The 27,560-nt window shown below is 43.9% G+C and overlaps 1 protein-coding gene across 7 annotated transcripts in view; it reads left to right on the top strand.

Moving 5' to 3' along the window:
• The window catches only part of COL6A3 (collagen type VI alpha 3 chain), a 116,280-nt gene that overhangs the window by 51,179 nt on the left and 37,541 nt on the right, over positions 1-27,560 (top strand). For all 7 annotated transcript variants that reach the window (XM_075069879.1, XM_075069880.1, XM_032800055.2 and 4 more), the window contains 26 exons: positions 418-1,017; positions 3,434-3,780; positions 4,512-4,590; positions 5,976-6,121; positions 8,626-8,718; positions 9,669-9,722; positions 10,807-10,878; positions 12,732-12,758; positions 12,880-12,924; positions 13,021-13,074; positions 13,812-13,874; positions 14,972-15,037; positions 15,931-15,984; positions 17,734-17,769; positions 19,548-19,610; positions 20,015-20,077; positions 20,799-20,861; positions 21,575-21,637; positions 22,744-22,794; positions 23,320-23,355; positions 23,461-23,523; positions 24,235-24,297; positions 25,995-26,027; positions 26,129-26,165; positions 26,267-26,278; positions 26,475-26,968. In XM_075069879.1, the coding sequence (XP_074925980.1) occupies positions 418-1,017; positions 3,434-3,780; positions 4,512-4,590; positions 5,976-6,121; positions 8,626-8,718; positions 9,669-9,722; positions 10,807-10,878; positions 12,732-12,758; positions 12,880-12,924; positions 13,021-13,074; positions 13,812-13,874; positions 14,972-15,037; positions 15,931-15,984; positions 17,734-17,769; positions 19,548-19,610; positions 20,015-20,077; positions 20,799-20,861; positions 21,575-21,637; positions 22,744-22,794; positions 23,320-23,355; positions 23,461-23,523; positions 24,235-24,297; positions 25,995-26,027; positions 26,129-26,165; positions 26,267-26,278; positions 26,475-26,968 (2,777 nt within the window). The remainder of the gene's footprint in view (positions 1-417; positions 1,018-3,433; positions 3,781-4,511; positions 4,591-5,975; positions 6,122-8,625; positions 8,719-9,668; positions 9,723-10,806; positions 10,879-12,731; positions 12,759-12,879; positions 12,925-13,020; positions 13,075-13,811; positions 13,875-14,971; positions 15,038-15,930; positions 15,985-17,733; positions 17,770-19,547; positions 19,611-20,014; positions 20,078-20,798; positions 20,862-21,574; positions 21,638-22,743; positions 22,795-23,319; positions 23,356-23,460; positions 23,524-24,234; positions 24,298-25,994; positions 26,028-26,128; positions 26,166-26,266; positions 26,279-26,474; positions 26,969-27,560) is intronic.

The raw sequence follows: 27,560 nt of genomic DNA, 5'->3' as shown, positions 1-27,560 counted from the left end.
GGGTTTGTTCAGTTTGTATAGTCCTGCCAAGATTTTAAAAAGCAACTTGTGAATTTGGGTGCTAGCAAAAGAAGAGACATCTTAAAGGGGCCTGACTTTCCAAAAATGCGGCGACCACCTGCTCACTGAACGTCAGGTTCCTTTAAGATTGGCCATCCAAGAAAGGAGGCAGCCTCTCATTTTTGAATGGCTTGGCTTTCACTGACTCATTCACTCATTCTGAATCAGCCATAGCCTTACTACTCATCTTATTTCCCAAGGCAAGACGTGTTTCTCAATGAAATGCAGAATTATTTCTTCATGCAGCACGCAGCCTTTGCCGACAATTTAAGAATGGTCTGTTTTCCTCTATTGTTTGAGATGATATTCTGGATGCCACAAAGCATTTAATATTCATCTTCTTTTTAACTGTTTCAGATGGTAAAAAAGAAGTCGACATCGTGTTTCTGCTGGACAGCTCCATCAATTTAGGGAGAGAGAACTTTCAGCAGGTTATCCAATTTGTATATTCCATAATTGATGCTCTCTATTCAGATGACAAATCCATTAGAGTGGGATTGGCCCAGTACAACTCTGATGTGACTGATGAATTTTTTCTCAAGGACTATCCCACCAAAGAACAGATCTTACGTGCTATCAATGGAGTAACCTATAGAGGAGGCATAGTGGCTAATACTGGAGCAGGCATCAGACACATCCAGGCAAAGCACTTTGTGAAAGAGGCTGGTAGCAGGGGGGAGGACAGGGTCCCTCAAGTTGCTTTTATTGTGACAGGAGGCAAACCTACAGATGATGGACAGACAGCAGCACTGGCACTGACAAACGCAGGTGTCAAGGTGTTTGCCGTTGGTGTGAAAAACATTGACCTGGATGAAGTAAGCAAGCTGTCCAGTGATAGTGCCACTGCTTTCAGAGTGCCAGTGGCCCAGGAACTGTCAGAACTGAATGAACAAGTGTTGATTACTCTCGATGCTGTTATGGAAGAGCAGCTGTGTCCAGGAGTGAGTGAATTCAGAGGTAAGTACCATTGTTGTTAAAAATATTATTTCCATGTATAGTTCTCCTCTTGGAGCGCTTTGCTTTAAACAGACTCCTCCAATAGCATCATTGTATTCCTATTCCCATGCTTTCTTACAAATTCTAGTGACTGGGCTCAGCCCTAGACTGTAAACTCTTCCCCTTCAGCATAAAAACCATGCCTTCCTATCCATTGATGGAGCACCTACAACACGTGGGGTGGTACCGCACTATATGTCAAATAACAATCCCAACAGGCATTCTAACATGACAAACACTAGCATAAAATATCAGGGACCTCAGGAGGCCAGCTAGTCCAACCCCCTGCTTGAAGGAGGACCAATCCTCAGTCAGATTTTTGCCCCAGAGCCCTAAGGGGCCCCCCTCAAGGATTGAGTTCACAACCCTGCATTTAGTATGCTAATGCTCAAACCACTTAGCTGTCCCTCCCTACAGAATTGTAAGACTGGAAGAGACCTCAAGAGGTCATCTAGTCCAGTCCCCTGCACTCAGGGTTGATTGATCATGTGTTGACGATAGTATCTCCACCTCAAACAAAACAATTACTAAATGACCTAATGCTTCCCTGTGGATTTAAGTGTTATCTGATCTGACTGGCCCCTTTGTATTGACTTAATTAGTTTTCATAATGTACTAAGTGATAAACTCAACACTAACTGCCCAAGGTTAGCATGCATGTTATGCCAGTGAATTCCAGCTTGACAGGTGGCCTCACCATGGATTTTGCCTTTAGATCAGAACTGGGTATAACTATTTATATCGGAGTATTAAGGATTGTGGGGAGAAGAGTAGTGAGATTTACCCCTTTTGTCAAGGTCTGCACTTAACTTTCAGGGCACATTGTCATATTGTAGGATCTGTTTCATTGGTCCATCCTCAGAGACTGATGGGCTTTGTTTGGTTCTAGACAGCCACAAAAGAAAGTACTGTACAACTACTGGGTCGTTCTGTAGATAGCCCAGGTCACATAATGCTGGCTCCTCCTCATTTCCAGCTGACTGCATGGCTGCAGATGTGCCAAGATGCACACAGAAGCAGCTGGCAATAAGGAAGGCGATTCTGGTGTTTCTGCAGGGTTCTTGCATGAATGGAAAGGGGGTCCAGACTGGTAGGGCTCCAGTGGATAGACTGGGAGGGGAGGGGAGGCTGCGTGATGATCTCTCTATTAAGATGTGGTCCCCGCTGGGGAAAAGTTAGACATGCCCATGATACAGATAATAATAATATTTTGCACTCATCATTGCATCTTTCATCGAAGGATTACAGAACACTTCACGGAGACTGATTATAGCTCACAACATACCTGTGAAGTAGATAAGCAAAGATGGAGCTAACAGAATCTACCTGCCATGCCAAATGATACAAAACTGTTTGGCCACTAAACTGGGACTAGAACCCAGGCTCCTAATGCCCTGCTTAAACCACTAGACTTTTTGCATCTCGTATTAAATCTTTGTACTAATTCTCTCCTAAAATAATGCAAGACTTGTAATTATGTGCAACTCAAGATAAAATGAAACTCCAGTTTTTGGCCGCAAATTGTAGCAAATGAAAGGAGAAAACACTTGCCCACTATTAAAGGATGGACAAGCTTTTACAGAGGCAAAAGAAAGTATTTCCCCATGCAATCTAGGACACATTTATTTCTTAGCAGATTCATTTCCTATTTGTTTTTGAACAGATGAAGTCAAATTCTAAACAACAGCTACACTGAGAAAAACATAGGCCCTTTCCCCAATATAACCACTTTTTATTCATTGTTATTATAATAAGTAGTAGCTAGGGATCCAAACCAGAATCAGGGCCTCATTATACTTGCCATTGTCATTTGGACAACTAGCACAAAGATTGTCGCTTGCCCAGAGAGCTCACAGTGTAGGATTCAGATAATAGTCAACAGATAAATAAGCGGTGACTCAATTTAAAAAAATAAATAAACAGAGTTCTGTACCTGCTCTGTTCTGAAGGAATCATTGTAGAATCATAGAAGAATCATAGAAGATTAGGGTTGGGAGGGACCTCAGGAGGTCATCTAGTCCAACCCCCTGTTCAAAGCAGGACCAACCCCAACTAAATCATCCCAAGCAGGCCTTAAAAACCTCTAAGGATGGAGATTCCACCACCGCCCTAGGTAACCCATTCCAGTGCTTCACCACTCTCTAGGGCTGCCCAGAGGATTCAGAGGGCATGGGGCAAAGCAATTTCAGGGGTCCCTTGCATAAGAAAAAGTTGCAATACTATAGAAAACTATATTCTTATGGGGGCCCCTGCAGGGCCTGGGACAAATTACCCCACTTGCACCTCCCCTGGGTGGCCCTGCCACCCTTCTAGTCAAATAACTTCCTCCCACCACTTACTCTGTGTCTGAATGAGTGTACACATTTTTCCTCTCCAGAATGCAAACTGGATGTGATACTTGGGTTTGATGTCTCGGATGTTGGAGCCGGGCAAAATATATTTACTTCTCAGAGATCATTGGAGTCCAAGGTAGACATCATTCTGAACAGAATTACCCAGATGCAGAGGATCAGCTGTACTGGCAATCAGCAGCCGACTGTGCGCGTGGCAATCATGGCCCAAACGCCCACCGGAACCATTGAAGCATTTGACTTTTCCGAGTACCAGCCGGAATTGTTTGAGAAGTTCCAAGACATGCGCAACCGTGGTCCATATGTCCTGACGGCACAGACCCTGAGCTCTTACCAGAACAAATTTAGAACAGCTCCTACCAACAACGTGAAAGTAAGTCTGGGTTCTCCTCTCATTCTAGAGGTTTTTCTATGTGCATTGAAACAGAAACACAATGGGCAGGATTCTCTACTGGTTTAAACAAGCACAGCTCCATAGAAGTGAACTTAGCATTGCAAGTTTACACCAGGTAGGAAATTGCCCCACTGAAATGTGGAGAGCATGAAAGATTTCCTGATGCTGAAAAGCAAAGATTCCCAGATGTCTGGGTTTCCTCCCATTATTTCTGTACTTGGAATATTGCTGTATATATTTTAGTTTAATTGATGCAGGAAAATTAATAAGCAAAGCATCCTTGTTAGAGCATCTTAACTGTATTGTCTTGCTGCACTTAAGTGGCATTTTAAAATATATTGTAAGGCATAACACTGTGGAGTGTCACTCCGGCTAATGTTTGTGGTTACCAATTTGGGCCATTTACTGAGCTGTAGCTATTACTAACTGGAAAATGTACATCTGAGTAATATGATCCGGCACATCAAGCCAAACATCCACATATTTGAAGGGCAGGAGGGACCAGTAGGATCAGCGAGTCTCACCTCAGATGAAACTTGTGCCTGAGGAAAATATGTTATTGCAAGATCGACTCTGAATATTATAGTGTAAATTCCACTCAAGGCAAGGGAACTAAGCAAAATTGACAGTAGCAGAGAATCTGGCCAAACATTTCATTGTTGTGGCTGTGTTTCACAACTGAGGCCTGACTTGAATTTTTTCCTTCTCAGGTGGTAATTCACCTAACCGATGGTGTAGATGGTGAAATGGCTCAGCTGGAGGCTGCGTCAGCCGCGCTGCAAAGAGAAGGTATTCTATTAGAGTGCCAGGACGCTCACTTTTCATTTTGCTTCATTTTGCCCCAGGCTTCTCATAAAAGAGGTGCACCCAGTTTTTTGATGAATGGTGAGGTCAGTATTAAGCTGAATTCCGCACACTCTTGCTGTTTTTAATCCTCTTCCCCTTTGAATAATGCTATGGAGGTGTTACACTGATGGAGACTCTGTGCATGGTATATCGCGGGCAGAGGCAAGCCCATGCGGACAGACTCAGATCTGAATCTGAACGTCTTAGAGTCTGGGGCACAGGGGTGGAGTTCAGTCCAGGATCCACACAGCTCTTATTCAGCTTACATTAACCGATAGCTTGGGACCTGTGACGGCAGAGGATTCCTGGGATGCTGATCTGTTTCATCCAAAGTGTTGGCAGTGCAGGATGGGAAATTGAATCCTTCTGGTACAGAGCAGGTCCAGCACTGGCAATGACAGTGCAAGCCTCACCCAGCACTGCTGACAGGGTCTGAAGGGACCAGCTATAGGAATGAGATGGGAGTTCAGCGTCCATGCTAATTCACAGGCCAATTCTGCAAGCCCTTCATACATGCAACTTCCATAGACTGCAGGGCAGGTTCCCGAGGCAAAGGGCTGGCAGGACTGGACCCACTGCCTTTGCTCTTTCCACCTGGGATTATGCATGAGCTAGATTGTATTGTTAATGAGCAGCCCTGCATTGCCACTGGCGACATTCTGCATCCTAGTGCACTGTGGGCAGTACAAACTGATACACCCCTTTAGAGACTGCAGCATAGGCCCTGCACGCTCTCACAGCTGACCATGGTTCTCTCTCCTTCCCGCCCATTTCTGGGCACAGTGCTCCTAGCGGGAGCATCTTGGGAGAGCCCGGAGCACAGAAGCTGCAAAGCTGACCCAATCTTCTGCAGCCCACACAAGAGCAGAGCAATTCCTCGCTCCCTCCCTACTGCATGACCCAGGTATGGGGCCAGCAGGAATCTAGCCCCATAAGGACAATTTTGGTCATCTGGCCACCTGCCCCCACTGGGCCGAGACCAAGTAGCTTTAATTGGACAAATGCCCAGCTACCAGGTGTTTCAGCCATTAAATGAAGCAAATTGTATTCAAGCTGGTGACCTAGAGGTGAAACACTGTATGTGTAGCCCATCCACTACCTACTGGCACCTAAACAGGATGACTTTCAAACCCAGAGAGAGTCAGATGGATCATTAATCCCTTCCATTATCCAGACCCCCTAAAATCGTTCAAGTTAATGAACATGTGCCAATATTTTCTTTAGATTTCCAGTTAAGCAGACAGGAACAATCCATGCTTAGATTTTACAAGACGCTTCCAAGTGTTGCTGGCACTTTCATAGAAATGCATTCTGTTCCAATCCTTCAGGTGTAAAGGCTCTCATCTTCGTGGGGCTGGAGAGAACAACAAATTTTGAGGATGTGATGCAGTTAGAGTTTGGACGTGGGTTCACGTATAACAGACCTCTCAGAGTAAATCTGCTGGATTTAGATTTCGAGCTGGCAGAACAACTTGTAAGTAACTTTGAGCTAATAGCTTGTATAGAGCAGAAACTTTACAAATACTCTGGCTGGATCTTTGGCTGGTGAAAATCCTCCATCCATGGAGCTCTGCTGATTTACACGAGCTGTGGATCTAGCTCTATAAGCTCATTTTGTGTATTTTTGTGGCTGCTGCAGTGAATAAAATTAAATCTTGACTTTCCTGTATGGACTGGTGCTGCTCTATTGATTTTAGAGGAGCTATGTCAGTTTATACCACCTGAGGATTCAACCCTGTACTCCAGATGCGATGCCACAGAATGGGACTATTATTTCCCTGTTCCAAGAAATTAGGCCTCTCTACATGCCATTTGCATTAGTCTTGTTGCTTTATCTCACTACAAACTTGTGGCTATCTTCTGGGGCGGCTCTAGAGATTTCGCCCCCCCAAGCATGGTGTCATGCCGCATCGGGCACTCTACCAGTCGCCAGTCCTGTGGCTCCAGTGGACCTCCTACAGGCACCAGCGGGGACAAGTGGACCCTGTGCAGGCACGCCTGCAGGAGGTCCATCGGAGCCGCGGGACCAGCAGACCTTCCGCAGACGTGCCGCTGAAGGCTGTCTGCCTGCTGCCTTCCCGGCGACCTGGCAGAGCGCCTCCCGTGGCATGCCACCCCAAGCATGCCCTTGGCGTACTGGTGCATGAAGCCGCCCCTGGCTTCATGCACCATTAAATCTCTTTAGCAGTGCTGCTTTCTAGGTTTCTTCCTCTGCATGGATAGCTGTCTTTCAGTAATATTTCTGATAGTGCACTAGCTTGCCATTGTATTATTTTACACCCATGTATGTAATCTCTCTAGGACTCTTTGCAGTAATTTTCTATCTTCACTGGCATTTGCAGTTGCCTCCAGTTTACTATCTCCTGCCAGTTTTATAACCTTCCTCATCCAGACCATTAATTAAAATGTTAAATAAGACCAGATTTCACACTGATCCTCGTGTTACCTCCACTGGACACTTCTTCTGCAAACCACTACATTAACATTACCCTTTGGCTTACCATTCAAGCTAGTTTTCAATCTACCTCTGTGCAATTCAATTTGAATGAATTTTCCTAGTACAATGCTGAGTAGAGAGAGGTGAGACCTCTGTGACAAACAAATTTACTTGCTGAATTTTGTCACTGGTTTCCTGCTGATGAACTACCCAAAACTAATGAGGAGTCCGGTGGCACTTCCAAGACTAACAGATTTATTTGGGCATAAGCTTTCATGGGTAAAAAAACCCCACTTCTTCAGATGCTTGACTCCACAAAAGCTTAGGCCTAAATAAATCTGTTAGTCTTTAAGACGCCACCAGACTCCTCGTTTTTTTTGTGGATACAGACTAACACGGATACCTGGTACCCAAAACTAGACAACTTTTTATTAATTTGTCTGCTATTTGAAATTGTTTTGTTCAAATGACTTTCAGTCTGTGGAATGCCTGCGGGTTGCTTGCTGTGAGGATTCGCTGGAGCATTCCATGTTCATGATTTCACAGTTCAGCACTGAGATTGGTCACCTTAACTCATATGGCATTGTTTCTGGGCAAAACTGGGGCATACCAAGGGCAATGCACCACTCAACTCTCACTCCAGTCCTTGCATTGGCCTTCTGCCCAGGGGTGAATTTAGATCCTCTTTTCCTCGATATGTGACTTAGCCTGTATGAATTACTTCCACTTTCTGCCTGAAAAGGAGTTTGCTGGGAGTCTGGCATTCACTTTCCATGAATGTGTGTGTACACACATCTGTGCTTGCATGGACATTTGGGAGGAGCAAATAGAAATGGTTGCAAGTATAGTGGAGGCAAAATTCCGTTTAAAAGCGTCTAAAATCCTAGGGCATATTTTTTCTCCACCTTCTCTGGCTCTGTTTCAGAGGCTGTATCAAACATTTCACTAAAATCCACTAATATCTAGGTCCTTACCCTGCAATGAAACCTTGCTCAATTTGGATAGACTCCTAAACTTGTGCAGTGTTCAGTTGGTGCTTTCTCTCTTTCCTTCTCTTCCATATTTTTAGCTTTCAGTTCCATGGCTAGTTTCTGCATCTTTATTTGTCAGTCTCTATCTGTTTCAGTTCCAAAATTCTCTGGTGTGCGGCTGCTTGCGTAGCCTCCGTTGCTTTCATTTATTTTATCTGTAATCGTTTTAACTCCCAAAGTCTTTTTTTTCTTTTTCTTTTTCTTCAGCCTGAAGTCTTAAGAGTTCCAGTTTCACAATTGTTTCACTATTTCCACTCATATTGCTGCTTTTCTGTCCCTACTTCCCTTTCCCAAAATAAGCAAATAGAAAATAACAAACTGGTAACCTCTTTGACTTATCTAGGCACCACGTTTAAATCTCACTTAAAATGTATGTAAATCTCACTTTAGCTCCTGCATCTACTAAATTACTCTTCCTGTATACCTGTCCATCACACAGCACTCAAGGATGAATGTTGCTTAGGGAGTTCATCTCCTGCATGGGTTTTTAACAGCTTTCTTTCATTATAGGACAATGTTGCGGAAAAAGCATGCTGCCGAGTACCCTGCAAGTGTTCTGGACAGCGGGGAGATAGAGGAGTGCCAGGTACCATTGGACCAAAGGTACTGTGCTGCATCTAGTTTCGTAATACCCAAGCTTAGGTTCACATTTCACAGAAATCCTCTTCAGACCTTTACCCAATAAAGAAAGATAAATGTAGCACTCACTCACCTCAGCATCCTGTATGCCTAGCTAAAATGCTGGGAGGGATAGCTCATTGGGTTGAGCACTGGCCTGCTGAACACAGGGTTGTGAGTTCAATCCTTGACAAGGCTACTTAGGGAGCGAGCTCAAAATCAGTACATGGTTCTACTTGTGAAGGCAAGGGGCTGGACTCAATGACCTTTCAAGGTCCCTTCCAGTTCTAGGAGATAAGTGTATCCCCATATATTATTATAAGGCACAAGTTCCCACATTATTATTTTAAAAGCATTTTTTATTTAAAAAAAAATTGGTTCTGAGCTGCAAAATGGCACTTCTTTAGTTTTTAGATTTGCTTGTTTTAAAATTACAATTCAGGAGAAGACAATCATCTAAAGCTACACTAGTGAAACTGTAGAGCTTCATGTTACATAGTAATGGGATTCATTCAGAATTTCTTCTTAATACAGTTCCATCTAGTGTCTCAGTCAGGGTCAGAACCTGTTTGTGCCGGGTCCTGTACAAACACAGCAGGAGACAGAGCCTGCCCCAGAGCGTTTACAATCTAATTTAAAACAGGACACAGCCAGTCGGGGTAGCAATCGGATGGGACAATGTCAGGAAAATGAAGAAACGTAGTGATAGAAAACGTGGTTGGATAAACTAGCTAGCTGCACAGCTTGAGAGTCTGTGGAAGTTGTAATCAGATTATTTAATTTAATTAGTTTCTTTATAGGTTATACGATCCAAACGTCTGCTCTGTATTAAATCCAGGATATTTTGAACAGGGGCTTAAAGGGGGAGCATGGATTGTAGCAAGGAAACCTCAGATATTATGTGAAAAATCAACTGATATGCCTTGTCTTTTTAGGGTGTTACAGGTGAGAACGGCTACAGAGGCTATCCAGGCGACGAAGGTGGACCCGTAAGTAGAGCTATGTTGTCTCAGAGGAGAACAAAGGGGGTTCTTGACACTACTCAGATTGTTTCTGGCTGTGGCGGGTGGTGGGCACTTGTGCCCAACGTCCCCTCCTGTGAACGTGTGGCAGGGAGCGGGAGGTGGTTGGCTTCCAGCCCCCACTAGTTACTAGCCTGAGTAGCAGGCCTGATTCACAATGGGGTGTGAAATGGTGTTAGAAGCAAGGGGGAGCTGGGGAAGGGTGTGTCTTTCAGTCTCTGGGCAACTCCGAGGGCAGAGCACACACCTCTTCACCACCTCTTACTCAGGGCAGAGAAGCTTTGGCTGCACCTGAGTTACATAGAGAGCCAAACAATCAGAGCAAACACCCTGCCTGTATGAAGATAGTGGAGGACACCAAAGTAATGAATACTGACTAAAAGAAATGTGGAGTGATTGTGCTGCCCTTTTCAGTCCAACCTCTGGGATATCAGAGAGTAAGAGTGATGGGGAAGACAATGAGTCCCATGATTTTAATTTCTCATTAGCATCATCGCCTCTGAACCGGTATTTCACCATGAAGTCCTACGTAAACTAAAAAATAAACAAACACCCTGTGATGCACAGCACCAGATGATGAGCTGGAGGCCAGATGGCTGGCTTTTCTCATCCATCCAGCAACACAATAGAGAGAAGCCAAATTCTGCTCTCAGAAACTGTGTGCCATGAGAGTTGCGTCTGAATAGTTAAGGGCAGGATCTCATTACCGACCCATCCAGAATGCATTTGCTTTTAGGAGAACCTCCTAGAGACAATTTAACAAGAAGATATTCTCTTTCAATTGCTTCCTAAGATGAGGGTTGGCCCCCACATGTCGTGACCAAGGTCTTTGGCAGGATGCTGTGAGGAAACTCACACTGCAGCTGCCTGTCCCTGTCAGTTATTGACCTCTGGAAAGTACTGTTAGATTTTATCATGTAAACATGCCCAGCCCTTATATGTATTTCCAGTTTCTGGTGCAGTAAAACCACAGTCCAAGCTGCAAATACACAAAGTTAGGGTGAGTAAGGTGTATTGTACATCATTACTAATTGCTCCATTCCTACAATAGGGTGAACGGGGTCCGCCAGGTGTCAATGGAACTCAAGGATTCCAAGGATGTCCTGGTCAGAGAGGAATTAAGGTATGTTTTTAATAAATCTCTAGAGAATACAGCCAGATCCTAAATGGGTGTCAATCAGTGTAGCTCCATTACAGCTTTTTCCCCCAGCTGAGGATCTTATGCAAAACTAGGAAAGAGCTATTTCCATTAGACAGAAATATGGTGCCTTCCGCATACGTCACAATGTCTGTAGTTCATAGCACTGTAATGTGAAGGAACAGTACCATGCAAAGTGCTTAAACCCAGTGTCACACCATCTGCAGACAAAATAGTATTATCATTGGGAGCCTTTGCAGCTGGACCACAGGGGAAAGAGAAGAGAGGAGATTGATTTTCTTGACACCATCACCATGTGTGAATGTTGGCTCAGGGCTGGGATTGTGTGCGGGAGGGAAACTGCAATTGGGAGACAGAGCAAAGTGAGAAGATGACTATCGCTTTAAATGGATGTATTAAATAATGGCTCAGAAAAGGGGACAAGGAAAAACAAGAACTTGAGGGAATGTGCAATTTTTATTATAAATATTCATAGATTCTGAGGCCAGAAGGGACCATTCTGCCACATGCCAGAGAATTTCTCCCAGGGATTCCTGTGTCAAACCCATACCTTGTGGGTGAGCTAGAACGTTTCTCTTAGAAAAATATCCAGTCTGGAACATCTCTTGGATATAGATTTATTGTGGCTCAGAAAAGGGATCAGGCATGAGGTCATTAGGTTGAGGAGAAAGGGATTTGTTTAAGGAGTAAACTATTTATCGAGGCCACTGGCTAAAATAGACATTACTTTGTGATGCGGCATGAGAATGGGGGAGGGGCCCAATTTCTGAAGGCCACTTTATGGGCTAGATTGTGCCCTTGTCTTACTCACCAAAGTCAAATGAGTAAAGGGGAGTAAAAGCCGCACTCCAAAGTCCCTGCTAGACTAAGACCTACCCAGATCTTGGGTCCGGTGGGGATTCCAACCCCTGTTCTCCAGATACTGCCTGTGGTGAATGAGTGTGGTGGGGTGGGGTTGGAGAGTATTCCCCCCTTCCCTCCCTTCTCTACTTGCTGGTCAGCGGAGCTGCTGGGTGGAAGGGAGTGCTCTGTCAAAAGCTGCAGTGAGAGAGGGTTGTAAAATCCCCTCCCAGGGCGGTTCAGCTACATCTTGCCCCTCACTTTGGGCTCAGTCTGTCCTCAGCTCTCCTCACACTTGGAAAAGTTCCTTAGAAAACAGCTGTTTGATTAAATAGGGCTGCTGGCTCCCATAGCAGATTTTTTCCAAACTCTTCATGTTTATCAACTGACTTAGCGCACAGTCCAGCTCCGGTGCTTAATTGTAATGAAAGAGCTGCGGGACTCAAGTAATTAGGTGCTGGGGCTCAAGAAATTTGTTCACTTTCATAACTGACGTGGCAAACCCAGAGGTGCCGGGGCTTTGAACTGCCAAGCCCAGAGGTGCCGGGGCTCTGAACTGCCAGGCCCAGAAGTGCCGGGGCTCTGAACTGACAGGCCCGGAGGTGCCAGGGCTCTGAACTGACAGGCTCGGAGGTGCCGGGGCTCTGAACTGCCAGGCCCGGAGGTGCCAGGGCTCTGAACTGACAGGCTTGGAGGTGCCGGGGCTCTGAACTGCCAGGCCCGGAGGTGCCGGGGCTGTGACCTGACAGGCCCAGAGGTGCCGGGGCTGTGAGCTGCCAATCCCTGGCACAAATTAAGCACTGCCCAGCTCCCACTGATGCCAGCTGAAAGGATGCAGATAACCTGGCTGCCTCCCCTTCTCACTTTGACTGGGGGAGGTTTATGACCCTGGTTTGACTGCCCCATCTCTCCCTAGCTGCAGATCTCTGTGGAAAGTCTCTAGGGGAGAATAATTGTCTATTTTCTGTTATCTTCAGGGCTCTCGTGGATTCCCAGGAGAAAAGGTATGTGAACGCGTTACAAACATAATGACAGTGACGGGCAGCACGTGTGTGTGTGAAATATTTCCTCTCTTCACCTGTGTGTGCATTTAATCATTTGTACCATGCTTCTTTAATTCTGTAGGGTGAACTGGGAGAAATTGGCCTGGACGGCATAGACGGAGAAGAAGTAAGTCATTTTAATGAGTTCTCTCTTAAAGAGCTGCCGGGGTACTATTGCCCCCTAAAGCAGCAGAAATTCTTCTAACGCGTATGTCTTTGGTAGGGGGAGAGAGGCCTACCAGGCACTTCTGGGGAGCGAGGCAATGCTGGCAGAAGGGTATGTTTTATTATATTCGCTGTTCTGGAACAATGACACTCAGTGACTCCAGTCCTTGGCTGGGGTGGAGGGACACGCCACACAGCTTGGGAGGGGATGGGTTTAAGCCACTTTTCCGCTATTCTCATCCTGGACTGGAAGTGCAACAGTCTGGTCCCGTGGTATAAGAGCAGCCTTCAGGCTGCTCTAAATTATATCAGCTCCCTGCATTCTCAAGGGATTGTTACACCAGCTAAGGATTGCTGGGGCAGAAGGAAGCCCTGGGCATGTCCCCTTTCTCCTGCCACATTTCTTATCTCAGCAGGGAGTTGGAGAGCATAGGTGCCACTATATTACCTGTATAGCAACAGGGGAACCTCCTACACTGGGGAAATCCTCCCATGACCAGCTATAACAGCTGCAGGGCTGCTGTGTGTGTAGCTAAGGATCAAAATCAATATGCTCCCTTTCTTATGAGTGGCTGAATACTTTTTATTCATTAAGATTTGTACCAAAGCCGATAGCAGTGGGCAAATCCAGAGCCAAAGGGACTCTCACCAGCAGTGATCAGTTTTATTCCATGAGTCAAATTCACATGGCTCAGCTTGAGCCCGCATTCCTCACTTCATCCTTATGGGAGTTTCGCCTGAGAGAGCAGAGAAGGATCACAGCTGATGCGCTGAGTAAATCTACCCCAGATAGGCAGGTGTGTGAGCCTGTTCTGTGGTGTTTCTAATTTTCTGTATATCTCCTGAAAGGGTGATAAAGGAGTTAAAGGAACCAAAGGAATACGAGGTGATCAAGGCCTTCGAGGTGATCCGGTAACTATACTTTAGCCTTTGCAAGGATTTACACTGGCCAGGCCTCCCCACTCTGCCCTCGGCACGGATTAGCCTACAAAGATTATTCTTCATTCTGCTGCACCCAGAACTCCAGCTGATTGGGTACCAGATCCTTGGTGCCTTGTAGCTCCACTCGAGTCACCAGTTGAGGATCTGGCCATGGCTGTGTTAGGAATGTACAAAGAGGTCCTCAGTAGGGGACAGAATGGACAAGAGCTGTCTGTGCTGTTACCTCACTTCCAGAATACAAGCACATGTTTAATTGCCGTTGCCATATACATGTCAGTAATATGCCTATTTCCAGATGCCTGCCAGAATGTGACCCATTGAGCCTACTGAGGATGGTTGCTCAATAAGATGTGCAAGCAAACATTACAGGTTACCTTGTAAATAAATATGAGACACCTTCCTGTTTTGAAACCCAAAGGTGCAGTCTAAAAATATGAGGCTGAGATGAAACAAATCAGAACAGTATAAGAAGCACACATGAGCCAGTCTGTATGACATGGCTGATGAGAAGAATCATCTAAATAGCTTCACAGGATCTAGATGTACTGTGAAGGTGGTAAAGTAGTTGCCAGACGAAGGCACTATTATACTGAATCATACCTATTATCTAAGTTACTGTGTGGGCAAAGGAAAGCCCCAATGTAGTTGCTGCCTAGGCAGAATCAATATGTGGCAAGCTCTTGCCTCTTGATATTGACTTATGTTGAGGGTGACCAGATAGCAACTGTGAAAAAACGGAACAGTGGGTGGGGGTTAATAGGTGCCTATATTAGAAAAAGTCCCAAAAGACAGGACTGTCCCTTTAAAAATGGGACATCTGGTCACCCTACTTATGTTAAGTGGCCATTCATTTACTTATTGGAAACATGATTTCGTTATATTAAATCCTTTCACCATTCTTATTCCACTCTTGCAATATGTCTCATGTCTTGAGCAACCATTGTGATCCATTTATGTTAAAAAATGAAACATGGATGTTAAAATATGATGGACTATTTTACAGCGTGTGATGTCTGCCTCAGTACCCCACTTACACTGGTGTTTTTCATTGCTTCGGCTGCTTTCAGGGTGAGCGTGGAGCCAACAACACACAACGGGGATCCCGAGGCCCAAAAGGTGAAATTGGACCAATGGTAAAGTATTAAGTTTTTTTTTTAAAGTAGGTTAGAACAAATAAAGCAAGAAAATAGGACATTGCAAACAATGTTTAGATTTAGGAGATCTGCTCAAAATTTTTCAGAGAACATATTTTTCCACTAAAAAATGGCATTTTGTTGAAACTGAAACTTTCTGTGGGACCATGTCACTTTTAGCAAAATTTGATTTAAAACCATTTGAAATGAAGCTTTATTGGAGCAGACGGTTACAATTTCATTTTGACACTACTCTTCATTGAGAAATGTTTTTTTTTTCATATTATTCTACATTGGAATATACCAGGGGTTCTCAAACTGCAGGTCGGGACCCCTCAGGGGGTCACGAGCTGTCAGCCTCCACCCCAAACCCCGCTTTCTTTTCAGCATTTATAATGATGTTAAATATATAAAAAAGTGTTTTTAATGTACAAGGGGAGGTCACACTCAGAGGCTTGGTATGTGAAAGGGGTCACCAGTACAAAAGTCTGAGAACACCTGGAATATACCTTAACAAAAATGAATTATAATATAATATATATTATCATTTTAAATATCTATTTTTTTAACTCCAAGATTGGAATGAAGCATTCAATTAACCTGAAATATTTTTTTTCCAAAAATTGTATTGAGCAAGAAATTAATTATTCTTTTTTGAAATACTGGAATTTCCCATAGAATAGGAATTCTGAGTTTTGACTGACTCTAAGATGTATGTCAAGGGCCTGATCCAAAGCCCATTGGAGTCAATGGAAAGATTTTCCATCGACTTCAAAGGACTTTGGATCAGTCACTAATAGAGCTGGCATGAATATTTAATTTTTGAGAGCTAAACTGTGTTCTGCTTGCTAGTAAATCTCAGGACTCTCATCTCAGTCTTTCAATTACCATAGGGAGAACCTGGACCAGACGGAAGGGAGGGTTCCCCTGGTGAAGTTGGAAATGATGTGAGTATCCTTAGTTATCCTGGTGTTGTAGACATCCCCTCCCTCTCAAGGAAGTATCTGGTGCTATGAAAAGGATCTTGAAGGGTCAATAAAAAAAGTAAAAGTGTAAAAAGGGTGTAAAAGTACACCCGATGGAACCTAAATGAAAAAGATATTGGTCTGTCACTTCAACCAGTGCGGCTTAATCATGACAGACCATAATCTGCTGTCTTTTCTGTCCTTAATGAATCAAAACTCCCAAACTGCCAAGTCAGCGGGAATTTTGCCTGAGTAGGGACTGAGTAGAGATTTCAGGATTGAAACATACCTTTTTTTGATTTATATAGAGGGAACTTAGACATAATATTTAAAGAGTGCAGTTATTTTACAGAATTAGGCTTGTATTTTTATTAGAGATGGGCCCAATTCAAATCCACCAATCTGAACATCCCAGACTGTGGGGAAGTTGGATAATAATGTTGCAGATTAGATCTCTCTCTGCTTTTGATAGTCAACATGCAAAGAGAAGTAAAATTTTACCAATCAGAACAAAAAAAATCATTACCTAATTGTGAAACAAAGTCAACTTGACATGTACCGTGTGTGTGTGTCTTGGATCTACAACATATATGTCAGAACTTGATGGCACTGCTGAGTGGACATTGAGTGCAGAATGTGCCATACAGATCTCAAAACAGAGGCCTGCTTCTGCTATTGGTTACTCTCTAGAGAAGATCTGGGAGGTAACACCAGTGTGAGAGCAGATTAAATTAAATGTCTCCCCAAATTCACAGCTCCATCTTGCGCCCAGCTCAGGGCTATGCCCTAATGGCATGATATACCCGAAAGAAGATTGTTGCAGGGGACAGAATCATGTTATTAGCTAGTAGATTGCATCAGAGCACCTGGTATATTTGACATGACTCATGTTCATAGCAGTGAATTCCTTTTTGAAATGACCATATTGAATCACGGAACCAAGACTCTTCTCTGAACCCTCTAGGCTCCATTCTAATCTCATTCATCAGAATGTGCATTTGTGCATTTCTGCAGAAAATTGCAACCTCCCTTTAGATGCTTTAGTGGAGCTTTCAAGAGGTATGGGGATGCTTATTTGTATGTTTAAGATCCAAACTGAGTCCTGAAAGTGTAACCAAGATGCACCCAGCCTCATTTGATATAGGGTCTGCAATAGCCCTCAGGCCACGTGCTATAGTGAATGTGCCTCTTCCAATTCACAAGTGCGTATTTCATGTATTTTCTTTGCCAGTATTACAGTTGGGAATATTTAGGGCCAGGTCCTCAGCTTCGGTAAACCCAGTTCACGTCTGAGGAATCTTGTTCACAGAAAGAACTTGCTTCATTTTGTGCCTTACTTCATATTCTCCTTACAGCTCTAAGAGGGAACTAAAAAAATGCCAAACAAACCTCGAGAGGAAAAGATCTTGTGCTTTAGCACCCTTTTCCTAGAGTTTTAAGGTCAGACTTTGATCTCCTTGCCACTGGAGGAACTCTGGTGATGTCTGTGGCGTTTACATTGGTGTGAAAGACAGCGGAATAAGGCCCATCATTTTTAAAGGGCAAAAAGGAAGTCATTGCTATTTCAGCTGGCAAGCCAGAGCTCTTTGAAGACATCTTTCTCTTTTGCTCTGTTGCTTCATACTGCGTACATAAGCACATGGTTAAAGGAATCAGCGCAGACCACAAGCTGTGAGTATTAGATTCAGTTGCTTTGCATAACATGTTTTGTTCCAATTTATTGATTCACAGGGGAGTTTCGGAAGAAGAGGGATCCCAGGAGTCAAAGTAAGTGTCCAGTGTGTTGCATGGTAACTGTAAAACCTGGCAATGTTGCACAGGCAGCAGGTTTGCATTGCAGACCGTGTAAGTGGTACAGAGTTGATATGTTCCAGACAAAGAGTTGAAAGTGACTTGCACAGTAGTGCTGGAAGCAGATCTGGATTTTGTTTTTCTCTTCTTTTCTTCCACATCTCCTCCAAACTTACCTCCTTTGTCACATTTCTCAGCTCTTTCCCCTCCTGTGAAATTAGACTCCACCTCTGCGAAGTGCAGGCCCACTCTAGCTTTCCATCCAGTCACAGCAAGCGGGTGGCCAAGTAGCAATCTCATTTTAAATAGAGCAAGAAACAAACCCCAGCGTTGACTTAGCCTCCAGTCATGTGTTCTGAAAGTAAAGGAGGAGGCAGTGAGCAACTGGAGGAGACTGAAACGAGCTGAGAGAATACTTGACAAAATTTCCTAGGATTCATTGCTCAAATAGAATAACGAAATTTATTTCAGCTCCACAGTCTCAGTCCTGTCTGCATTTGTTACTATTGTGAACACATGTATTAGCCGAATGTTCATGGAAAGGGAAAATTTTAAGTGACTATTTGTGCAATTTGGATGTTGAATTTGTCAGCATGAGTGTTCATATTGGAAACCTGAGCCTCACAATTACAGTCAACAAACTATAAAGCATAAACAAGTCCATGTGACATGTGTGTCCAATTGTCATTAAGTAACACAGCTCAGATTTCAATATCGACTACTGAACACTCAGAGTGGTCTTGATTCTGCAACTCTCTTCCTAGAAAGTGTTATTTTCCTGCTTCTTTGAATCCAGTCTGGGCCTTCTTTGGGCGTTTCAGTACATCTTGCTTTGTTTAAAAGCATGTTGACTACTTTTAACGTAGGAAAAAATAAAGTGTTGGGAATCAAAAATCTAGTGGCCTGGGTTCCTGATCTCGTGTGCTTAATAAGAATGTCATGCAGTTATTTATTTAATATGTGACCATGTGTATAACAAATTTATTTAGGCACTGTCTGAGTCTGTACTGCCCTGAGTTGTGTCCTCTGTCCTACAAGATGCTGAGTCCCTCCTAAGAAACTACAAATGCCCTCAACTTCCATTGAAGCAATGGGAGTTCAGAGTGCTCAGGTCATTCAAAACCCTACAATGGTTTATCATAACTGCGGTAAAGTGGGTGAAATCATCTGGCCTGTGTTAGACAGGAGATCAGACCGGATGAGCTAATGGTCCCTTCTGGCCTTCGGTCTATGAACCTATTGTACTATGCTGTGTAAACCCAGGAATCCAGCCCTGCAGATCTGAGGCCAGTGCTTTCACTGCAAGGTTTGCCTGAGTGAGGACTGCAGGATCGGCCTTCCCTTTTGTAAGTCAGTGTCACTAGTGCTAGTGGGACTTAAACACATACGAATCAGTAGGAGAAACGAACCCCTTAATGCACATGGTTTACTGGCCTTAAAGGGTTCATTTTCATTGTGCCTGATTCTCACTTATACTAAAGCCTCTTTACATCACCAGAACAGTGTAACTAGGCCTTAGAATACACAGAGCCATTGTTCTTGCTAAAGCAGAAGGCAAGTTAACAGGAGCTGAAATGACTCTAAGTCCGCAATTCTCAACCGTTTCTGTACTGTGACCTCAGGTTAGATGAGAAAAAACCTCATAACTCCCCTCCCATCTAGCCATAAAGAAAGGGAGGCTAGTTGGGACTCGCTGAAAATTGTTTGTGACCCCAGACCTGCCCGTTCTAATCTGCATTGTGTTGTATTTTAAGGGTGCCAAAGGCGCGCCGGGTCTACCGGGAACCGTGGGAGAACAGGGTACAAGAGGGCCACAGGTTAGTAAGTTTCACAGGCCATTCCTGAACAGCCTAAATATGTTTTCCTTTGCTATGTTACTTCCTTTAACTTGCTCCTGCAATATGCTTCAGCTTAGGCTTGTTCTGTGTAAACATCTGTGAGACCTTGTCCATAACTGCTTCTGAACATTAGAACAAGGTACCTATGATATGTGGATTGCTCGGTGACTGAAAAGGTCCTGATTGCCCTGCCCCAGGACATGAGTCACTCATATTTATGGTGTGTTGGTCACATCATGAAACATTGGAACTGGTCCCATGGTTTTCAAAATTGTGTTTTAGTCTTGTAGCTTTGGTTCTCCCTCCTAGTCTCATTTTAACAATGTTATCTCAGCCCTTTAATCTTTTATATCTTATATAGTATCTGTCTTTTCCATATGCAGGGTCCTCCTGGTCAGCTTGGAACTCCAGGTCTAAGAGGAGAGCAAGGCATTCCTGGCCCAAGGGTAAATATTTCTTATTCTTCTCATTCTGGGGAACCAGAAGAAGCTTACTGCACCTGATTTAAATGAAGTCAATGAGAATCTTTCTATTGATTTCAGTGGGACTTTGGATGAAGTCCATTATTTGTCTTTCTCCTCAGTACCACGTGCCTTACAAAAATAATTCTATTTGAAGCTCATGGTAAGGTTCCCCAAACTACTGGTTTAAACGTGAACATGAATGTGAAATTCATTGGATCAAATCCTGACCAAGTTCCAATTTTTTTACAGGCTAAGTCCCTGTAAAAGGGGGCTTGGAGGGCCAGGTGGCCTAGTGGTTGGTGTGCTTGACTTCCAGCCCCCTGCTTCTGTGGTCAAAGTGCCTAAGTCTTTAAGGCAGGGGGATAAGGGGAAGGAAGAAAGAGTTACTGAGGAATTAAAACACATTTAGTCCACAGACAATGTAGATTGATATTAACAATGCCACCAATTCAATTTTTCCACTCATTTCCCATTAAAATCAATGGGAACTGGGCGTCTGAACCCCTAAGCAACTTTGATGGATCTCAGTCTTAATAGCTAATAGGTGATTTCCACTGTTGGACAAAACCTTTTCATTGTTTGGTGCGGCTGATACACCTGTTATTAATAAATGAGCTATGGAGCTAGGCCCCAATATTTAATTTCAATTTACTGAGCTTTATTGACACTTTGCAAAATTTCAGCTCTTTTCTTTCTATTGTAGGGGGGTGGTGGTGCTGCCGGACCACCCGGGGATCGGGGCAGGATTGGTCCCTTAGGACAAAAGGTATGTTGAGCATCAATATTGAGCACTGATGCCTAAAATAATAATGAAAAGCTGCTGAATATGAGTTTAATCTCTTTTTTTAAATATACTGGCAATCAACATGTTCAAGCAAAATTGTGATTTATCATCTTCAAGAGTTTGCATAGAGTGGAACAAAGCAGGGTAAAGGCTAAGCCACTGACTGCTTTACTGGCATCCTATGTCATTGAACTAGAAGGCACATTTATTAAAATAAGAACAACTTTGAGATTCATAATATTCTGGACCACATCCTCAGCTGGTGTAAATTGGTGTTGCTTGATTGACTTTGCTGATTTGCACCAGAAAATGATCCAATCCTTTTCTTCGTGATCTTTGTCGCTGTTATGCCATCTTCACATATAGCCACTGGGCCACCAAACCTGCTGTTGTAACTTTGCCATGGAGTTCGATCACGAAAACGTCTGGCCGTTGTATTTTGGCTTTACTGTTGGTATGCTCACAAAAGACAAATGGTGGCACTTATTACTGCAACTTCTGTATATCACACCATTTCTGAAATCACTGCATCAGGCAAAATGGTCAAGAGTGCTACTGCTTTAGCCACACATTTTCAGTTGTGTAAACATGGCCGTGCATTTCTGCTTGTCAGGGACTGTTACAGATGCATTTGTAGCAAAGAATCAATGCGTAAGTAGAGAGATACGGGCTTACATGAATACTTTCTTTTTCAGGGTGAACCTGGTGATCTTGGAGCAAAAGGACAACCTGGATTTCCTGGGCCTCGAGGAGAGACCGTAAGCATTGTCATGTGCACCTCTAAAGGATGCTGGGCTAAATCCCATTCTGGTATAAATGTGCAAAATTCCATCAAAGCAGAAAATTTAGTTTAATTGTCCCGTCTATGGTCCTTGTATCTTATATGGTGACATGTAAAGAAGAAATATACATTATAGTTTTACTCTCATGTGAGCATTTTTTTTAAATTGCAATCACTCTCCAGAGGAGTCTTTATATTAGCTGAGGGGATACTATTAGGTGATTTATTTTTTGCCTCTTACTATCTGTTCCTTAATACCTAAGAATTCTTCACAATGAGCAAGAACAGGTATATAGACCAGTGCAAGAAATATGATCAATGCTCTGGGTAAAATTCACCCTATTGCCCTGAAGTGGTAGCTAGGTCTCTTTCTGGTCCATTGCACAGGGCCTAGATGGATATCCTACTTAGCAGTCACCATAGTTTCTATGATTCTCAACTTATTACATATTGCAGTCGTAAAAGTCAACTGTAAGAGTCATCTCATAGGACCTGACACTCCTTACGCCATGTAGGATTGGGCCATAGGAGAGATGGTTGATTGTCTAAAATAAGGAGGAACAAACTCACCTGGGCTGCAGGATCAGCACTTATGTAAAGTTAAGCATATGCCTAAGTATTGGTGAGATCAGGGAAGTGGTTCTCAATCCTGTTCCCATTAAAGGCAGTGGCAAAATTTCCATTGACGCGATGGGTGTTGGATTGGTTCCCCTGGTTCCTCTAGGAATAGAATAGCTATCCAATATACTGGTTCAGAGAGATTTCTGGTTTCTTCTGAGCAACATAATATACAAACAGGGTAAAATCCTGGTGCCACTGAAGTCAATAGCTAAATTCCCATCATCTTCAAAGGGGCCAGATTTCACCAAGAGTGCATATATACCAAGCCTGTTTTTAATTTTATATCTTTGTTTTTACTTCTCTCTAAGTAACTAATTCTAAAAGGCCTGATTCAAAAGCCTCTTTCCATTGACTCCTATGGACTTTGGCTCTGGACGAAATGGATTTTTGTGACTCTTACATTGCACCAATAATCCTAGCACATGTGTTACATGTTAATACTTTCATCTTTGCCAATTTTAGGGAGAAGATGGGCGAGATGAAGTTGGCAGGCCAGGACCTAAAGGCAAAAGAGTAAGCACAACCACGATGTGCCTAACAGTATTGCTTCAAGGACCTTAAAAAACAACCCAAACCCTGGAGGTAACAAGGACCTCTAGCCTCCAGTTGGATCCACAAGCATGGGGCCTGGGGGAGTCTAGCTGAAGTCAGTGGGTTTGTGCATAGGAACAAGGATCTGTTCTAGTGCGTCTGATTATTGAATCACAACAAAATGCCGGCCAAAACCCTGCACCCTCATATGTGTTGAGTGTCTTTGTGCTTGTTAGCTCCTCAGTGGAACTTGTCCTGCCAACTGATGGAACTTTAGAAATAGCAGCATTGGTTGTCTTTTCAGTCTTGTTTGATATTAACAGTCCAATAACAATCAGATTTTTAAACCAGCTGCCATTTATTCTCTCTCGATCATACCAATGTTACGAGTTTGCAGTTTCAGTCACTTTTCCTCCACCTGTTCTTTCCCTTCATACATTTGATTTGGACCTGTCTTCAAAAGCAAGATCAATTTTTTTAAACCCTAAAACTTTTCTGTTATTACAGGGTGAAAGAGGATTCCCGGGATACCCAGGGCCAAAGGTACCACTGCGCTTATGTAACTTCCCTTCATATTCTGCAAGCGTAGCAAATTTCTGCTTTATACTGTCTGCCTCTACAACTCTGTTTATGCTGTTTTCTAAACAGGGACCATTTGGACCTAAAGGTGGCCCTGGAGGTCCTGGCCCTAAAGGAATCAAAGGCCGCAGAGTAAGTTTTACCACAACATAGTTTCTCATGCAGTCCTTTATGCGAGAATGGAGTGAAAGCCTGCTCAGCTCCAGGACTTTGTGAGTTCTGCACAATGTTTGTTAGTCATTTGCGCTATTCTGGGGATTCTCCTGCTACCAATGACTGGGATTGCTAAGCTGCAGCTTTGGGAGAGTGATCGGTTGGACCAGATTTTGCTCTTTGTTACACTGGAGCACGCTGCCCTGCTCAGACAGTCCCATTCTGCCTGGGGGGGAGGGGATTTACCTGCCACAGGTAGATTAATTCAGTCACTGGTCTGAAGAAACAGCTGCACATTGGCGTCACTGGTAAGGGAGGAGGATTCCTCTCACCGTGAGCATGTACCAAGCTTTCTGGATGGCTTCTCATGTCTGGATTTGCAATTAGAGCACAGACACATTGCTGTGCTGTACGTAGCACCTGTAGTCAGCCAGACAAAGTGATTCCTCAGGAAGCCATTTTTTTATATTAGTACCTCTATTCTGAAAAATAATGCACCATGGGAGGTTACACCGGTTGTATTTTCGACACCTATTCCTTAGTGGGACTGTCCCCGACAAAGCTCCTAACTCATTAGCACCTAGGCACATAGGACCCTGTTCGCCTTGAAGAGCATTCGGGGCATTCTCCTAGTCTTGTGTTCAAACATATCGAATGTGGATTGGTGATCTTTACTCTACTGTTTCCTAGGCAAGTGTAGGAGATTCTGGGCCGCTAGGTCCAAGAGGAGAGATCGGATACCCAGGATCACCTGTAAGTGTTCATTGTATTTACAGCTGGTCTAGTAAACTGGCTTCACTGTCCCCAGAGAACTTGCTAATTTCCCTTTCCATTAATATGTAGCATGTTTGCCAATGACTGAAATAAGCTCTATTTTGCCTCCTATCATCTTAAACTATGGCAAATTCATCCTCCCTTATTTTGGACAAGTTGCATGTTTCCTTTGGGTTTAGTGAGGATAATGGGATCGTAATTTCATTGTGCTCGCTTTATAAATTCCTAGCATGTTGTTATCACTGACTGATATTCATGAGTGCTCCAGGTTCTGTGGGTGACGCAAGGCACTCTGAGTAAGGTAGAATCTCGCAATGGAAGTGTGCCAGTTAAAGGCCTTATCTAGAACTTTCTCTGATCTCTGATGCTTACTAACACATACAAGAAGTATGTTGTACATAGTGGTGAAGTCTGGCCCTTTGCCCATCTTGAGGGCTTGAGGCAAGAATTACTGGCTAAAATCCTTTCGGCTTGTGTTATGCAGAAGGTGAGACTAATGGTCTTTTCTGGCCTGGAAATCTGTGCAACCTGTGCTGAAGCTAAGGTGGTAACTTCCGCAATGAAACATGTGTGTCATTTGTCAGGGCACTAATTAAATGGACTCTGTGTGTATCCATGTCTGGCCATGGCTGGAAATAGAGAGGTAGTGTGAGATGTGCCATTCTTTCTTACGCTGCATGTGGAATATTTTGCTTCAGTCATGAGACCTAAGTCTAGGTCCTCCCTCTCTCCAGATCTGGGGCTAGTAGTAAAGGGCTGGCACATGCTGAGAAGTTTGTCAAGGTACATTTCTTTGACATTTGGCCTTCAGTTGTTCCACATGGGAAGTTTCCTTCTCAGCATTTGGTCAAATGGAAACCAGCCAAATACACCAGCTAAATCCATCTCCCCTTAACAATATCATAAGTACTTGCGAACTTCTCCCGCAGGGCTCCTGGGGACAGATTGCCAAGCCTGCAGCTGCAGGGACCCTGGGTGGGAGGTGGAGGTTGTGTGGCTACTTGTTTTCAAAGCAGTAGGAGGTCACCCATCTGCTAAATCTGCAGGGCTTTTCGTTGTATCCCCTTTCCTTACCCAGCATGTCACTTTTTCTTCTGTGGGGACTACATGTGACTGAGCAAGTCCTGTGCTACCTAGTGCAGCACGTGGAATAGCAGCTGTTCCATTGCACCGCCCAGTAACGCTCACCAAAAGTGGTATGCAAGTTGCTTACTCCTGGGTGTGGATGTGGACTGGCCTACATACTTCAGCACAGGATTGGGCCCTAAGAAAACATCCTGAGTCTCAGACACAAGGTCTGTGTAGCACTTCATTCTCACATAAGCCCTTTGCGGCGCTCCAAAAGGGTGGTGACCCTCTGCACAGGGGTGAATTTCACCACGCGCTTAACAGTGACTGCAGTGATTTAGATGAGCAATAAGAGCCCTGCATGCCTGTAACACAACAGAACCTTGATTTTAGGAGCTCCTCCATCTCCAAGTAGTTTGTAAAACAGGGACTCTATTGTATAACATTGATAAGGACAGAAAGTGGCGATCTCTTCCCGGAGGTGGAAATTAAAGTATACAGATTTTTGTTCTTACTGCCGCATGCTCACTGGCTGAATAACAGTTTTAAGTGACTTTGGTATAACAGCCCATCACTATGTACTGTAATGCAATCTTTTTTTTAAACAGGGACTTAAGGGTGGAAGAGGAGAATCCAAAGATGTAAGCTGAATATTGCTTCTCTGCCTCCATCTTGTTCTGAAATATCTTTTGTTTGATGGCGTGTTTATCTCTCTCTCTTTTCCTTTTCCTCTTTTTTAAAGCAATGTGCCCTTATCCGGAACATCAAAGATAAATGTCGTAAGTATCTCTGTGCTATCGTGTTCCTGTAGCTCACCTTGTGTGCTGATCATGCTATACAAACTGACCCAACTAAATCACTTTCTTTTAATTATTCACAGCTTGCTGCTATGGTAAGTCACTTTCAATTGTTTCATTTCTGGTAGCAACGTTTATATATGTATTTATTCAGGGCCAAAACCTCAGGCGATACAACACCCTCCATTGACTTCAATGGAGGTAAGTTGATTTATGCCAGCTGAGGATCTGGTCCTTGCTATTTAATAATAATATCTAACATTGACTATTTTAAACCCACCTTTCCGGTAGGCCCCAAGGAATGCCCTGTGTACCCAACAGAACTGGCATTTGCTATAGATACCTCCTCAGGTGTCAATAATGACATTTTTAACCGAATGAAGCAGGCAGTGCTGAGAGTGGCTAACAATCTAACCATTGCCGAGAGCAACTGCCCCCGGGGTGCCCGGGTGGCAGTCGTGACCTACAACAGTGACGTCACCACGGAGATCCGTTTTGCTGATGCCAGGAAGAAAACCAATCTCCTGCAACAGCTTCAGAACCTCCAAATCACCCAGACGACAAAACAGCGCAGCCTGGAAACTGCCATGTCCTTTGTAGCCAGAAACACCTTCAAGCGTGCACGCAGCGGCTTTCTGATGAGGAAGGTAGCTGTGTTCTTCAGCAATGGCCCAACAAGAGCCTCATCGCAACTTAACGACGCTGTGCTGAAGCTGTACGATGCTGGAGTCACGCCAGTGTTCCTGACTAACAGAGAGGATCGAGCGCTCATAAATGCACTGCAGGTTTGGATCCCTCATTCCTGCGCTTTCCTATCTGCTTGATGGGCTCCATTCAGCTCCCAGGGAAGGCAGTGGGCACATTTCTATTGACTTATATAGGCATCGGCTCAAGCCTTTCAAATGCCTAGTTCTGAGCAACATTGTCAGGGCAAACAACAGGCTTCATGCATATTCCAAAATTCCTTCCCAATGCAATGCATGCTGTGGAGCGAGGATATTGATTCTTAGTATGCTGATAGCTCTTAGAGGCTATAGTCATGGACCAGGACTCTATTGTGCTAGGCACTGGACAAACACAGAACAAAAACAGTCCCTGCCCCAAAGAGCTTCCAATCTCAGTAAAATATCCACATGAGTACCTTACTCTTAAGATATTGACGTGAATGAATGGCATTTTGTGAATGAATTGGGTGAGAGGTCTCTCACACACAGAGAATAGGAAATCTCTGTACTGTACGATGAAATACAACTTAAAATCTGAGTCAGCTCCAAAGAATGTATTATTATTTGTTAGTATCCCAGCAACACCCAAAAGCCCAATCACCCTCTGTGTTAGGTGCTGTACAAACATAGCAAGAGACAGTCCCTGCATTGA

The sequence above is a fragment of the Chelonoidis abingdonii genome, chromosome 10, assembly GCF_003597395.2.
Source record: "Chelonoidis abingdonii isolate Lonesome George chromosome 10, CheloAbing_2.0, whole genome shotgun sequence".
NCBI classification, from domain to species: domain Eukaryota; kingdom Metazoa; phylum Chordata; order Testudines; family Testudinidae; genus Chelonoidis; species Chelonoidis abingdonii.
Note: the sequence above shows the minus strand (reverse complement) of the source record. Positions and strands in the feature narration are given on the sequence as shown.